This window comes from Phacochoerus africanus, chromosome 2 (assembly GCF_016906955.1).
Source record: "Phacochoerus africanus isolate WHEZ1 chromosome 2, ROS_Pafr_v1, whole genome shotgun sequence".
NCBI classification, from domain to species: domain Eukaryota; kingdom Metazoa; phylum Chordata; class Mammalia; order Artiodactyla; family Suidae; genus Phacochoerus; species Phacochoerus africanus.
The window spans coordinates 188,996,816-189,013,354 of NC_062545.1; the positions used below are offsets into that span (position 1 = coordinate 188,996,816).

Here is a 16,539-nt window from a genome sequence, read left to right on the forward strand (position 1 = left end):
TTGTTTTTTGTTTTCCTACATACTTATCTTGATAGAATATTGTATTGATTTTGCTGTTGCCACTATTGCTTTGAAGGATGTAGGAGATTTTAATATGTTGCTGACCAAGCTGAAGGAATCAATGGAGAAGGACAGATTAAAAATGCAGGTGGAAGAGAAGGAGAGGAGGTGATCATGAATACAAAGAAGGAGTCAACTTCTGAACAGCAGCAAACGCAAAAGTCAAAGGTGGTCCTCACAGTAATGGTAATTATCAAATTAGCAAGTGAGAGAACAGAGACATTTTTAGGCAGAGGGGAAAGCATCTATTAGCATACAATTGTTTTGGCCTTTTCAGGAAGAAGTATGGTCAGTTGATAAGAGGAGCTGAGCCTGGACCTGGGTATTGAGAGTATCTCTGGGAAAGGAAGGAAGATGTCCACTACCAAAATGTAACAGTATTGGACAGCAGCCTAGTGGACCTTGCTGCCTTTTAAAATGATAGATTTGCTGGGACACTCATGGATACTTATCTAGCCATTCCAGTAACCCAAGTAGCCCAAGATTTGGTGGTCAGCAGGATGTGAGGAAAGGCTACAAGTCTTGATTTTTCAGTAAATGTTAATCAGGGAGGCAAGTGAAGTGTCCTGAAGGAGGTGTAAATTTTGGAAAACTAGAAGGGTTCCAAGGACAGGCAGTCCTGATGAAGAAAAGAGCAGAGTGTGTGATGCTTTTACTTTTCTCAGAATGGGTACAATGTGCTATTTCTAAAACCCAAGACCAAGATAAAAAATGGAAAGCTAGAGTTCCCATTGTGGCACAGTGGAAACGAATCTGACTGGGAACCATGATGTTGTGGGTTCAATCCCTGGCCTTGCTCAGTGGGTTAAGGATCTGGTGTTGCCATGAGATGTGGTGTAGGTCTCAGACACGGCTCAGACTTGGCATTGCTGTGGCCGTAGTTTAGGCCGGTGGCTATAGCTCTGATTAGACCTCTACCCTGGGAACCTCCATATGCTGTGAGTGTGGCCCTAAAAAGAAAAAAAAAAATAGAAAGCTAGTTTCCTTGTAAACTTCACTAGAAGTCTTTGTTTAACCATGTGTTAAGCCCTCCAACTGTAGGTTTTGGTATTATTTCTCTATTATACCATATACAATTAACAGATTATATCTATACATTTTCCTTCTTTTTCCTCCCACTTGATAAACTTTCCCCACACCCACTCTTGAGAGTCCTTGTAACATCTCTACATCCTTTGCCAAAGTTGAGAACTTTCATTGCCGGTTAGACGCTTACCTAGATGTACTGTTATTTAAGAGATGGTCGTGAACATACCTGATCTGTTCTGCCTCTCAGTCCTATGTCCACAAACTCCAGAGGATCCTCGACTCTGAAGTTCAAGAATAGGAGCAGAAGAATCTTCGGTGACAGATAGAGGGGACAGTTGTCTACTGATGCTACTGTGTGAACTGGGGCAATTGGCTCCTGGTTTACAACGAGTAACTGATGATCTGGAGGTACCTGAGAAGAAAGAATTTGTACCAGTTTGAGAATTTCCTGGAGGAAAAAAAACCAGATTTTAAATGCCTTGGAAATAAAATATACGGAACATTCATTGAATTCATTTCTAATTTTACAAAAGGCGTTCCTACAAAGAAAATGCTTGGTTGGCAAGGTCTATGTTCCTAAGAAAAAGGGTCTTTTTAGAAAAATTCGTCAACTAGAAATGAAAATGAGAAGGTATTGTTTGGGCTAACATAACTATTCTGAATTGGAATTGTTATCACAGTCTAATAGTTTACCTCAAAGAAAGCAAAGTGATGTCAGGCTTGCTTCCTCCCTTTTCTTCCTAAGGCTGATTATTGAATTTATAAATGTAAAACTGCCAACAGGGTCTCCAGTTAAATCCACTGTACATTTTTCCATGAGATTTATCAATCACTAAAATCCAGCTTTGCTGTGTCTCCTTGGCTCTGGCTAGGACTGCAAATACTGTGTTGAATGAAAGTAGTGAGAGTGGGCATCCTTGTCTTGTTCTTGGTCTTCGAGGAAAGGCTTTCAGATTTTCACCCTTGAGTATGATTTTAGTAGTGGGCTTGTCATATATTGCCTTTATTATGTTCAAGTAGGTTCCCTCTACGCCTACTTTCTGAAAGTTTTTAATGATAAATGGAAGTTGAATTTTGCCAAAAGCTTTTTCTGCATCTATTGAGATGATCATACAGTTTTTATTCTTCAATTTGTTCATGGTAGTATATCACATTGCTAAGTTTGCAGATATTGAAAAACTCTTGCATCCCTGGGATAAGTCCACTTAATTATGGTGTATTATCCTTTTGATGTATTGTTGGACTTGGTTTGCTAATATTTCATTGCATATTTTTGCATCTATGTTTTTGCATTATGTTGACCTATGATTTTTTGGTTAGTGTGTGATATCTTTATCTGGTTTTGGTATCAGGGTGATGCCTAGCATCATAGAATGAGTTTGGAAGGGTTCCTGCCTCTGCAATTTTTTTGGAATAGTTTGAGAAGGATAGGTGTTAACTCTTCGTGAAATATTTCGTAGAATTCACCTGTGAAGCCATCTGGTCCTGGACTTTTGTTTACCGGAAGTTTTTTTTTTTAAATTACTGATTATTGAATTAGCCTGTTCATGTATTCTATTTCTTCCTTGGGAAGACTGTACAAAATTAGGAATTTCTTCTAGGTAGTCCAGTTTATTGGCATACAGTTGCTCTCTTATTATCCTTTGTATTTCTGTGGTATGAGTTGTTACTTCTCCTTTTTCATTTCTGCTTTTATTGGACACACTTTTTTTCTTGGACACCCTTTTTTTCTTGATGGGTCTGGCTAAAGATTTATCAATTTTACTTATCTTTTCAAAGAACTAGATCTTAGTTTTATTGATTTTTTTCTATTGCTTTTTAGTCTCTGTTTCACTAATTTCTGCCCTGATCTTTATGACTTATTTCCTTCTACTAACTTGATTTTTGTTTGTTCTTTGCTATCTAGCCCCTTTAGGTATAAAATTAGATCATTTGAGATTTTTCTTTCCTGAGATAAGCTTGTACAGCTATAAACTTCTTTCTTACAATGGCTTTTGCTGTGTCCCATAGATTTTGGATCATTGTGTTATTGTTTTCATTTGTCTCCAGGTATTTTTAAATTTCCTCCTTGATCTCTTCAGTGATTCATTGGTTGTTTAGTAGCATTGTTTAGTCTCTGCATGTTAGTGTTTTGTGTTTTTTTTTGCAGTTTTTTTCTTGTAGTTGATTTCTTGTCTCATAGTGTGTGGTCACATATTACACTACAAAACAAACCTCAATAAATTTAAGAAAACTTAAATCATATCAAGCATCTTTTCTGACCACACACTATTGCTTTTGGCATGTTCTCTCTCTATATATCTATAAAATCCATCAGGTCTAATGTGTCACTTAAGGGTAATGTTTCCTTGTTGATTTTCTGCCTGAATGATCTGTCCATTGATGTAAGTGGTGTGTTAAAATCACCTGTTAGTATTGTGTTACTGTTGATTTCTCCCTTTATGTCTATTAATATTTGCTTTATGTATTTATGTGCTCCTGTATTGAGTCCATGTATATTTACAATTGTTACCATCTTTTTAGATTGATCCCTTGATCATTGTGTAATGTCCTTTTTTTTGGTCTCTTGTAACAGTCTTTATTTTAAAGTCTATTTTATCTGATGGAAGTATTGCTACCCTGGCTTTTGATTTCCATTTTCATGGAATACCTTTTTCCATCCCTCACTTTCAAAAGCCTATGTGTGCCTTGTTTTTGGATTCATTCAGTTACTCTGTGTCTTGATTGGAGCATTTAGTACATTCACATTTAAAGTAATTCTTTTTATTTATTTATTTTTTTGGCTGTGCCTGCAGTAATTATGTGGAAGTTCCCAGGCCAGGGATCAAACTTGTGCCACAGCAGTGACCCCAGCTGCTGCAGTAACAATGCTAGATCCCTAACTTGCTGTGCCACAAAGGAACTCCTAAAGTAATTATTGATATGTACATTCTTAAGGCCACTTAAAAAAAATGTTTCTGGGTTGGTTTTGTAGGTCTTTATTCCTTTCTTATTTTTTTGTTCTCTTGTGATTTGATGACTATCTTTAGTGTTATGTTTGGATTCCTTTTTCTTTTGTGTGGGTGCCTCTATTATAAGCTTTTGGTTTGTGGTTACCATTACGTTTTTATATGATTATGTATGTGTGTGTGTGTGTGTGTGTGTGTGAGATTGTTTTAAATTGCTGATCTCTTAATTTCAAATGCATTTCAATAATTCTACATTTGTATTCTCCTCCTCTCATGATTACTGCTTATTGGGGATATAGGTGATTTTTACTACTTTTATTTTTTAATCTTTCTACTAGCTTTGTGAGTGGATGATTTCCTACCATTATTGTATATTTGCCTTTACTGATGAGCTTTTTCCTTTTGTGATTTTTGTGTTTCTTGCTGTGTCCTTTTGCTTAGAGAAGTTCCTTTAACATTCCTTTTAAATCTGGTATGATGTGCTGAACTCTTTTAGCTTTTGCTTATGTGGGAAGATATGAGCTCTCATCAAATCTGAATGAGAGCCTTGCTGGGCAGAGTGTTCTTGGTTGTAGGTTTTTCCTTTTCCTCACTCTAAATATATCATGCCACTCCCTTATAGCCTGCAGTTGCAGCTGAATAGTCAGCTGATAACCTTGTGGGAGTTCTCTTTTATGTAATGTATTGTTTTTCCCTTGCAGCTTTTAGCATTCTCTTTATCTTCAATTTTTACCATTTTAATTACAATATGTCTTGGTATGCTCCTCTTTGGATTAATCCTGTACAGGGCTCTCTGCACTTCCCAGAGTTGGATGTCTGTTTCCTTTCCCAGGCTAGGGAAGTTTTCAGCTATTAAATCTTCAACTATGTTCTCACTCTGCCCTTCTCCTTCTTGGACCCCTATCATGTGAATTAATATTAGCGTACTTGATGTTGTCCCAGAAATCTCTACACTGTCCTCATTTCTTTTCATTATTTTTTCTTTTTTCTGTACAACCTCAGTTATTTCTACTACTCTGTCTTCCAGCTTGTTGATCTGTTCCTTTGCCTTATTTAGTCTAGCCTTGATTTCCTCTCAAGTATTTTTCATTTCAGTTATTATATTCATCATTTCCTTCTATTATTCTTAGAATTTTTTTTTTACAAAGAGTTAGAAAATACAAACTTCTCAACCTGTGTATTCATTCTTTTCCCAAGTTCTTTGATCATCTATGATCATTACCCTGAACTCTTTCTCAGATATACTATTTCCACTTCACTTAGTTCTTCTGGGGCTTTATCTTATTCTTTTATTTGGAGTATGTTCCTCTATTGCTTCATTTTTTACATAATTTTTGATTTTTATTTTTATCTGGTAAGTTGGTTACATTTCCCAACTTTGGATAAGTGGCCTTTGGTAGGAGATGTCCTATGAGTCCCAGCAGAATACTTCTCTCTTGTAATCATACCTATATGCTCTAGGGATTCCTTCTATGAGGGCTGTGTGGATCTTTCTGTTGTGGTGGACTATGTCACCAGTCTGTTAGGCTTATTTGGCTCTGGTCTGGTTGGTGTCCATGTCCTGCCTTATGTGAAGGCTGCCAGCTGCTGGTTGGTAGGGCTAGGTCATGAGTCAGCTGACTTCAGAACCCTGGGGACCCCAGGGCTAGTGTTGAGCTGTTGCTGGGTGAAGTCAGGATCCTGGAGAATCTGATGCTATTGCCTCCCTGATGGTGGATGAAGCCAGGTCCTGGGACTAGTGCCAGCCCACTGGTAGACAACTGGGTCCTGGGTTATTATGGTTTCAGGGCTCAGGGGTCCCAGGGCATCTGTAAGACTCCTGGTGCATAGGGCTGTTTCCTGACATAGTTGATGGCAGAACCTGGAGTCTTGAAGCTTGTATTGGCGTGTCAGTTGGTGGGAACCAGGCCCACCAGTCCTAGGGCAAGTATGGTCCACAGTCTGTAATGTTGCTACTTTTTGTGGCTAGTGTCTGCCAGTTGGTGGGTGGAGCTGGGCCTGATGCTAGGGAAAGCTCTTTGGTGGACGGGGCCTGGGCCCTAGGATCTCTGGCTGGAGGGCCTGGGGGATCTTGGGTCTATTGCCTATGCACTGGTGCATGGGGCCAGGTCCTGGGTCATCTGATGGGCAGGGCCATGTCCAGAGGTGTCTGTGGGCTCAGGGGGTCTTAAGGAACCCCTTAAGCTGGTATGTGAGATTGCATCAGTATTTAATTCATGGCTTGGTTTAAGGATTCCAGAACTTGTGACTGCAGTGGGGCTGGCTTATGGGGATAAGAAGCTAGAGAGAAGATTCCAGAATGCTGCTTGCCATCTCCAGTGTCCATGTGGTAGAAGGAGCTCCCAAAAATGGCTTCTTGGAGTCTGTGTCCCCAGGGTGAGCTGGAGTTACCACCTGCCTCTCCAGGAGACTTTCTAGGATCAGCTGGTAGGTCTGATCCAGCTTCCTATCATTACTGCTTCTACCCTGGTTTCCAGAGCTTGTGAGATTTGTGTGAGTCCCTTAAGAATGAAACCTTCTGTTTCCCCAGGCCTCTGGGACTCCCCAAAGTAAGCTCTGTGGCCTTCAAAGCCAAATTCTCTGAGGGCTCTTCTTCCCAGTGCAGAACCCCTGGGCTGGGGAACCTGATGTGGGGACTAAGAATTCTCACACCTTTGGGAGAACTGCAGCAATTGTAATTATTCTGTTTGTGGATTGCCCACCTAGGGACTTGGGGTTTGACTATATCACAACTCCATCCCTTCTATTGTCTTGTTGTCGTCCATTTGTTACAGCTTTAGTTGTAGAAGATCTTTTCTGGTAGGTTCTGGTCTTTTTCGGTGATGGTTGCTCTATAAATACTAGTGAATTTGCTGTGCCTCTGAGAGGAGATGAGCTTAGGGTCTTTTTAACTCCACCATCTTGTGCCTCACAGCTGTTTTTCTTTTATTTTCTTTTTCTTTTTCTTCTTTTTAGGGCCTCACCTGCAGCATATGGAGGTTCCCAGGCTAGGGGTTCAATCAGAGTTACAGCTGCTGGCCTACACCACAGCCACAGCAACACCAGATACAAGCCATATCTGTGACCTACACCACAGTTCACGGCAACGCTCTAACGTTAACCTACTGAGCGAGGCCAGGAATCGAACCTGCAACCTCATGGTTCCTACTCAGATTCGTTTCCACTGAGCCACAAGGGGAACTCCAACACAGCTGTGTTTCTAATTGAACATTCAAATTCAGTGAAGAGTCTGTCTAAAATTCAGGGAACTCTCATTTATTCATGCTCTTCAAGAGAGGCTGACACTCAGATACTACAAAAATCATTTTTACTTTATCTTTCAAGTATCTTTATAATTTATGTTTACATGAGGTTTGTCTTCTCATGCTTTTTTGGGTGCATATCAGGTTTCATTTTGTGATTATTCAGCAGTTGTAGGTGTAAAGAAGAAAGTCCAAAAATGGCTTTGGGTAGGAAGTTGAGATGTGGTTGAGATAAAAAGTAGGTAAATCATATTTAGTTAGCAAATATTGGATTGATAAGCAAAATCAGCGATTTCTCTTGCTTCCTCATTTTCCTGGCTTCTGTGCAGTACAGCTCAAATCTCATTGCCTGCTGCCAACTGCCTCCCACTTGCTGATTCATGGAAGAGACCCGAGAACAATTGAGCCACTATAGATATTTAAACCATTGTCCTAAAAAGGCAAGCTTAAATTTCAGAGCCAGGCCCAGAGGTATGTTCAGGGCTTGATCTATGACACAGTCATTTCCAATTCTGGAAATGAAGACACTGGCCCATGCTATATGGTCATGTACCATTCAATTCAATACAAAGTCAGCCCTGACAAAAATAAATATTCTGAATGTCACCTGGGATGCAGTCAAGGATCATAAATAAATCATTTATATTGTATTTTATATGCCACAGTGAGTGCCTAGATACTGAAAATTCAGTTAGTGAACAGTGTTCAGACTTTGATAGTTATCGAGAATAAACTGTATTAGGAGTGATGGGTTGGAAGTCTCCCATTAGTCACACCAGACAGTCCCCCTGCCCCTTGTAACCACAGTTGCCTACTTAAACCATGGCATTTAGGCTACTTTGTGCTATTTTTCATAATTGTCCAGGCATAAGAATATGATTTCTTCATCTGTACTGTTTAGGCTCTCTGCATGCTCCCTAAATCAATTTGATTCAACAAGTAGTTATAAAGCACCTACTCTAAGGTAGGTATTGCATCAGGAATGGGAATTAGACAAATGATGAAGAAATGATCCACAGCTGCATGGAGCTCTCAACATAGTATTAGAGTCAGGCATGTAACCAGTTAACTGTAATGTGAGCTGGGGAGTAAGAAGAAAGGAAGGGAGTGATTCATACAGCCTGGAGTAGGAAAGACTCTATGGGAGGTTACATAAAAGTTGGCTTTGAAAGATGAGCAGGATTGTGCCAGGCAGAATTTTATGCTGAGTCAGAGAAAATCATAGGAGCAAATACTCAGAGGTGGAATATGCATGCAATGAAACTTAATGATAAGATGTTAACTTCAAGATGCTGAAATCTGAGTAAAAAGAGCATTGAAAACTCTGTTCTTCTACACTTGTCTATTACTTGAAAAGGAACTTGGGTCTAACTGAGATCCAGAAAGAGCATAGTGGTTAATAACACAGATTGTTTAAATGTGGGGAGACCTGGTAGGAATGTGGGCTCAGCCATGTATAGTAGCAAATATTAAGGCAGAAGATGGCCTTGCAGTCTTCTCTCAACCTCAATTTTATCTCCCAATCTACTCACATCTGAGGAGTGTTGTATAGGTTAAATGGTCCATAGGACATGCTATTAAAACTACTAATGATCACGTAAACAGAAATGACCATTTGTGCCACTTTATTAATCATAATATTTGACTTTATATAATATAAATTCAAACTGAACTGGTTTAAGCAAAAAATGGGGAGTTTTTAGGAGCTTATCAACCAAAGGATAGGATGGTCAGGGATGTTCCTAAACCTCAAGAACAGCTGGAACCCAGGGTGTGGCTCAGTTAAACAGGGCACCCCCCACCCTCCCATCTCTCACTGCTGGATACCAGCTCTATTTCTTCTCACTTAGCTGCCACTTGCCTTTCTCTGCAGAAAATTTGATTGTTCAAAGATCTCAAGTTTCTAATCTCATGATTTTAGGCTCCTGGGAGAATCTGGTTGCCATAGCCAAAAATCTTGACGAAGGAATTTGTGTCTTTTGCTGATTTCTGTGGCTAGAGAACACCGAAACAGGCTGCAGCTCCCAGGAAAGTGTGGGTGCAGCTGGGCAGACAATTCCTTGGGTTTCCACTTAGAAATTTCAAAGCAGAAAAGGCAAAGAACTACAGCTGCTGGGTAAAGCAATTGCTTAAACAAACAGAGGGTAAGATGTTGGGTTCTCAGATAAAAACTTGAAAAGCCAAGTTGATAAAGATTAAGTGGGAAAAAAGGTCTTTGGAAAGTAGGTGAGAGAAGCAGAGTGTCAGATGAATTTCACTGTGAGTGAGTGCAAGATGACTTGGAAGATAATAGATAGACCAGACTCTCAGATAGTATTCAAAGGAGGGTTTTGCCATTGACTCTTATCTCCCATGAGCACAACATGTCAATGAAACATTTGATTCTACTAAGCCCTACGCTGAAAACTGAGCTAGAGATCTTATCCTGAGTTGCCTGCAACTTTTGGTGCATGCATAGGTGAAAAACCATATGTACCACTGGTGCCCAAACCTGAAGATGATGGAAACACAGAGGTGATGACACAATCCAGGGGATGGGAGATGGCAGGGGGGTGGAAGGGGTAAGAGCTACTGTATAATAAGAAGCAGCACAGGGATTTCCCTGGTGGTGCAGTGGGTTAAGGAGCTGGCATTGTCACTGCTCTGACTGGGGTTGCTGCTGTGGCTTGGGTTAGATCCCTGGCCCGGGAATATCTACATGCCGCAGGCTTGGCCAAAAAAAGGAAAGCATCATAGCGTCCTGGAGAGACCTCCCTGAGAAGCAGGATACCAACTGGCTGGTAAATCATTTGACCTCTCTTTATCCACATTTTTTCTGCTCTCAAAGTTAATTATTGGACAAAATTATTTCCTAAATCCCTACAGCTTTCTCTTTTTTGATTTAAAGATTTTTTCAAACAAGTACCTGGAAATCATGCTTAATCATAAAACAAACTTTTGTCATTTTCAGCCAGTTTTCTTTTTTTAGCCGTTTTTATTAGTCAAGGTTCCAGAAGGAAGAGATAGCAAACTCAAGTTAGGATAGTTGATAAAAAGGTGGTCAAGGTAGAGGGCTAGATGGCAGTGGTTCCAGCATCACCTGAGAACCTGTTAAAAATGCAAATTAGCAGCCACCTCAGTTTAAGATTCAAATTTTGCCCTGAGGGAAGTTCCTGTTGTGGCTCAGTGGTAATGAACCTGACAAGTATCCATGAGGATGCGGTTTTATCCCTGGCCTCAGTGGGTTAAGGTTCTGGCATTGCCTTGAGCTGTGGTGTAGGTCACAGGTGTGGCTCAGTTCCTGCAGTGCTGTCGCATAGGCCAGCAGCTGTAGCTCTGATTGGACCCCTAGCCTGGGAGCTTCCATATGCCACAGATGTGGCCCTAAAAAGAAAAAAAAGAAAATTGCCCTGAGGGTAACCAGTAACCTGGCTTTAAGAAACCCTCCAGGTGATTCCAATGCAAGTTATAATCTGAGACCCACCATGGGTGAGAAACCAGAGCAGGTAGGGCAGTATCCAGGCTTAGCAACAGTTCTTACCACACTTGAGCCTGAAAGGACAAGAAGAGGGAGGGGACTAATTAGAAAAATCTGGATGGAAAGGGTTCCCTGATATGAATTATGATTTTTCATTAATGTAGGCATCCATCTGGAGGATCCTGAAAATACTGCTTTCTTTTGACATCCTACAGGGACTCTCCATTAGTTAATAAATCAAAGCCAGAGAGCAAGAAAGTCTGTTTCTATAGCCCTTAGAGTCCTACTGCCAAAGGCAGGTGGAGGAGGGGCAAAGAGAAAGCATCCAATAATCACAAAGTCACGGTTGGATCACATTATCTTCTAGATTTAAGCTTCTTCAATTGATGATTCTTCCAATCAATCTCTTAAAGATAGTATTTTATGCATAAAACCACCTTTGATGAATTTCAGCTAAACTTTTATTAGTTGGTTTCTTTTAAATATCCATAATCTTTTCCATGATTATCTTCATGAAATAAGATAATGAAACATCAAAGACAGAAATGCTGTCCTGAACTTGGAGTTGGTTAGAAGCCATAACTATCATTTTGACATTTTGTCTTATAAAAAGAGATGACATCAATAATTCAACAAAAGATTATGTAAAAGACTATTTCAGCTTGTTATCTCATATTCCATTGAATTGCAGTGGCAGAAAATATGCCTTGTAGTAAAGGAATATTTGTCATCAGTATTGGGTGGATTTTTATAGAAGACTATATGGAATTTTCCAAAAAGTTACTTGCTTCTTTCCTTCTTTTAAATTTAACTACAGTTGATTTACAATATTACATTAGTTTCAGGTGTACAGCTTCAGATTCTTTTTCACTATAGGTTATTACAAGCTATTGAACATCATTCCCCATGCTATACAATAAGCACTTATTGCTTATTTTATATATAGTGGTGTGTATCTATCAAACCATACTCCTAATTTATCCCTCCCATCCTTTTTACCCTTTGGTAGCCATAAGTTTGTTTTCTATGTCTGTGAGTCTCTTCTTTGTAAATAGATTTTTATTATTAAGATTACAGATACAAGGGATATATGATATTTGTCTTTCTCTGACTTCATTTAGTATGATATAGTCTTTAGGTTCATTCATGTTGCTGCAAAGGGCAATATGTCATTTTTTAAGGCTGAATAATATTTCATTGTATATATACCACATTTTCTTTAGCCATTCATCTGTTGATAGACATTTGGGTTGTTTCCATATTGTGGCTATTGTGAATAGTGCTGCTGTGAACAGTGGGGTACATGTATTTTTTTTTTTGGTGTGTATCTTTTTAGGGCCACACTCATGGCATATGGAGATTTCCAGGCTAGGGGTCAAATCAGAGCTGTAGCTGCTGGCCTACGTGACAGCCACAGCAATGCGGGATCTGAGCTGCATCTGTGACCTACACCACAGCTCATGGCAAGGCCAGATCTTTAACCCACTGAGTGAGGCCAGGGATCGAACCTGCATCCTCATGGATGCTAGTCAGATTTGTTTCTGCTGAGCCACAATGGGAACTCCACGTCTATATTTTTAGTTTTCATCTTTTCTGGGTATATGTCCAGGAGTAGGATTTTGGAATCATCTGGTAGTTCTAATTTTAGTTTTATAAAGAACTTCCATACTATTTTCCACAGTAGGTGCACTAATTTACATTCCTACCAACAGTGTAGGAGGGTTCCTATTTCTCCACACCCTCTCTAACATTTATTATTTGTAGATTTTTTATAATGGCCATTCTGACTAGTATGAGGTGATACACCATTGCAATTTTGCTTTGCATTTCTCTAATAATTGGTGATGTTGAACATCTTTTCATGTGCTTGTTGGCCATCCATAAGTCTTATTTAGAGAAATGTCTATTTAGGTCTTCTGCCCATTTTTTTTTGTGGGGGGGGATTGGATTGTTTTTTGATATTGAGTTTTATGAGTTTTCTATGTAACTTAGAAATTAAGCCCTTGTCAGTCACATTATTTGCAAATAAATATTCTCTTATCCTGTAGACTGCATTTCATTTGTTTGTGATTTCCTTTACTGTGCAAAATCTTATAAGTTTGATTAGGTCCCTTTTGCATGTTTTTACTTTTATTTTTTTCATCTTGGGAGGCTGATCTAAGAAAATATTGCTATGATTTATGTCTAAGAATGTTTTGCCTATATTCTCTTCTAGGAGTTTTATGGTGTCATGCCTTACATTGAGGTCTTTAAATCATTTTGAGTTTATTTTTGTATATGGTATGAGAGAATGCTCTAATTTGATTGATTTACATGTAGCTGCCCAGCTTTCCCAACACCACTTATTGAAGAGACTGTCTTCTCTATTGTATATTCTTGCCTTCTTTGTTGAAGATTAACAGGTGTGTAGGTTTATAAGTTCTCTATTCTTTTCAATTGTCTGGGTTTTTTTTTTTTTTTTGGTGCCAATACCATGTTGTTTTGATTACTGCAGCTTTGTAGTATTGTCTGAAGTCGTGTTCTTTTTCCTCAGAATTGCTTTGGCAATTCAGGGGCTTTTGTGGTTCCATGTCAATTTTAGGATTATTTGTTCTGGTTCTATGAAAAAGACATTGGTATTTTGATAAAGATTGTGTTAAATCTGTAGATTGCCTTGGGTAGTAAGGCCATTTAGTGATATTAATTCTTCCAATCTAATAGCAGGGGATATCTTTTCATTTCTTTATATCATCTTCAATTCCCTTTATCAGTGTTTCATAGTTCTCAGCATATAGGTCTTCCACATCCTTGATTAGGTTTATTCCTAGATATTTTATTCTTTTTATGTGATTTTTAAATGGATTTTTTTTTACTTTCTCTGATATTTCATTGTTAATATAAAGAAATATAACAGATTAATCTTTTATCCTATTACCTTGCTGAATTCATTTGGGGGTTAATAGTTTGTGTGTGCAGACTTTAGAGTTTTCTATATAGATTATCATGTCATCTGCAAATAGTGATACTTTTACCTCTTCTGTTACAATTTGGATATCTTTTGTTTTTCTTGTCTGATTGCTGTGGTAGCTAAGACTTCCAATCCTATGTTGAATATAAATGATGAGAGTGCACATCCTTGTCTTTTTCCTGAAAGTAGGAGGAAGACTTTTCATGGTTGAATATTATATTGGTTGCGGGTTTATTGTAAATGATCTTTATTATGTTGAGATATGTTCCCTCTGTACCCACTTCGGTGAGAGTTTTTGTGAATAGATGTTGAGTTTTGTTAAGTGCTTTTTCTGCATCTAATGAAATTATCACGTGTCTTCTGTCTTATTGATGTGCTATAGCACATTGATTGACATGCATATGATGAACCATCCTAGCACCCATGGAATGAATCCAACTTGATCATAGTGCATGATCCTTCTTATGTGTTGTTGGATTCACTTTGTTAATAGTTTGTTGAAGATTTTTACATCTATATTCATCAAAGGCGTTGACCTGTAATTTCTTTTTTTTTGAGTATGTGTGCTACCTTTGTCTGATTTTGGTATCAGGGTGATGGTGGATTCACAGAACAACTTTTGGAACAGTTTGAGAAGGATAGGTATAAGTTCTTTGTATGTTTGGTAGAATTCCCGAGTGAAGCCACCTAGTCCAGAACTTTTGTTTGCAGGAAGGTTTTTTTGTTTGTTTGTTTTGCTAATTGTATTCTATTTCACTTCTAGTGATCAGTATGTTCAGATTATTTCTTCTTAACTCAGTCTTGGCAGGCTGTATGTTTCTAGAAACTCATCCATTTATTCTAGGTTGTCTATTTTGTTGGCATATAATTGTTTAGAGTAATTTATGATTATTTGTATTTCTCTAGTATCATTTTTTCTTTTGTTATTTTTTTGTTTGGGTCCTCTCTCTTTTCTTCTTTGTGAGTTTGGCTAGAGGTTTGTCAATTTTGTTTAGCAGTTCTCTCTTCTTAGGTAAACATTTCACCCAAGAATTACTGAAAGAGGGTAGCATGGTGGATGGTTAATGTACAAACAATATACTAATTTTCTATTTCAGTTTGTACTACTTTATTCTTTAAAGGCTGAAGTCCCCCAGCACTAGTACCATTTTTTAACTTATCAAGTACTATTCACTCTCTAACACTGTTCATTTCATAGAGAAACATCTTTTAAAGTGACCTGGCTGTTGTTATACTATTATCCATACTTTTTGTATGAATTATGATTCATACTAAAATTTTTTTTCAAGGCTTAATAATTATCTTATTGCAAATGATAATCAAATGTCTATTACCTAAAAACTAGAGTTTCTAGATGTAAAACTGAAATATTTGGGTACTTACAAATGCATATTAACGTGACCTTTTAAAAAAAACCTTTTAAAAGCTGACTCTTTTTTATATACCCAACAAATCTTTTAAAAAGCTAGTTCTTTTTTATTTACCTAAAATCTGTACATGTTGGAAGGAAAGACTAATAATTGTTATACTTCTGCTATATATGTATATATATCTTATTCCTAAAACACTATTTATTCTATTTGAAATATGATTTATACCTATATACCTATACCTCTCTATCTATAACTGACTTTAAAACTAAAAAGGATATCACTTGGAGTTCCCATCATGGTGCAGCAGAAATGAGTCCATCTAGGAACCATGAGGTTGAGGGTTCAATCCCTGGCCTCGCTCAGTGGGTTAAGGATCTGGTATTGCTGAGAGCTGTGGTATAGGTCACAGACACAGCTCAGATTTGGTGTTGCTGTAGCTGTGGCATAGCCTGGCAGCTGTAGCTCAGATTAGACCCCTAGCCTGGTGCATCCCTAAAAAAACAAAACAAAAAAACAAACAAAAAAAGGATATCTCTGCCCCCTATTTTTATGATATAAAACTACAAATGCCTAGTACTTATTTAACACTTACTGTGTGCCAAGAGCTTTACATATAATTTCAAGACATCACAGCAATTCTGTGCAGTGGATTTTACTATCCCCATTTTACATATGAAGAAAGTAAATCTCCAATAGTCCAAGTGAGGCTTAAAAGATTTATACAGTTTCAAAGCTCACATTCTTCCAGTGTACTTTGCTGCCTTCCCACTTCAGCTGACCAGTACTATTGAGCTCCTCCTCTGTGCAGGAAGCTAATAATCTTGTTGGGAGAGAAGAGGATAAATATTCACAAAAATACCTAAGAGCGTGAAATAAAAATAACCCAGTGGTACATGAGGACAATTATTGTTCAGAGTGGAGAGAGTAATTTCAGACTGAAAATTAGAGAATGTTAGTAGAGGATGATGGAGTCCAGCAGGTCCTAGAGCAGAGCAGGGTTTGGATAGGAAGAGAGCCCAGAGCATTCTCTAGAAAGCCAAGTGGGGATTTTTCCTGTTTAATTGTTGAGAGCAAAAGAAGTATTCTGAAGAGAGAAGATAGGTGGGAAGGAAAGTATAGTGAAGGCAAAACTGGTAGGTGAGAGCAGGATGCATAGAATAGATAGAACCTGGAGGAGAGGTATTAGGAAATTGCTCAAGCAAAAATAATGTTTCTTTTAAAAGAGAAATTGGAAGTTCTCTTTGGTAATGTGTATTGCAGTGGGACACTTTCTCCTCTGTTAAGATCCAGGCATTCACATGGTAAAAACAGAAAGAGCACCAGTAATGATATTATCTTGTGCATATAAACCAGTATTAGTTATTCTTCCTGGTCATAGCCTCAGTTGTATGCAGTGCAACACCAGGACCACTCACCTGTGCTTGCCGGAAGAGCTCCATTCTTCCTTAAGCAACCCTTATACTCATTAAGCACATGGTCTGGA

General features: G+C 38.3%; 1 protein-coding gene across 1 annotated transcript in view; it reads right to left on the reverse strand.

Annotated features, from left to right (window-relative positions):
* Positions 1-16,539, reverse strand: part of SLC35F4 (solute carrier family 35 member F4) — a 269,518-nt gene that overhangs the window by 30,024 nt on the left and 222,955 nt on the right. The window contains exon 2 of the mRNA XM_047769505.1: positions 1,316-1,501. Coding sequence (XP_047625461.1) covers positions 1,316-1,501 — 186 coding nt within the window. The remainder of the gene's footprint in view (positions 1-1,315; positions 1,502-16,539) is intronic.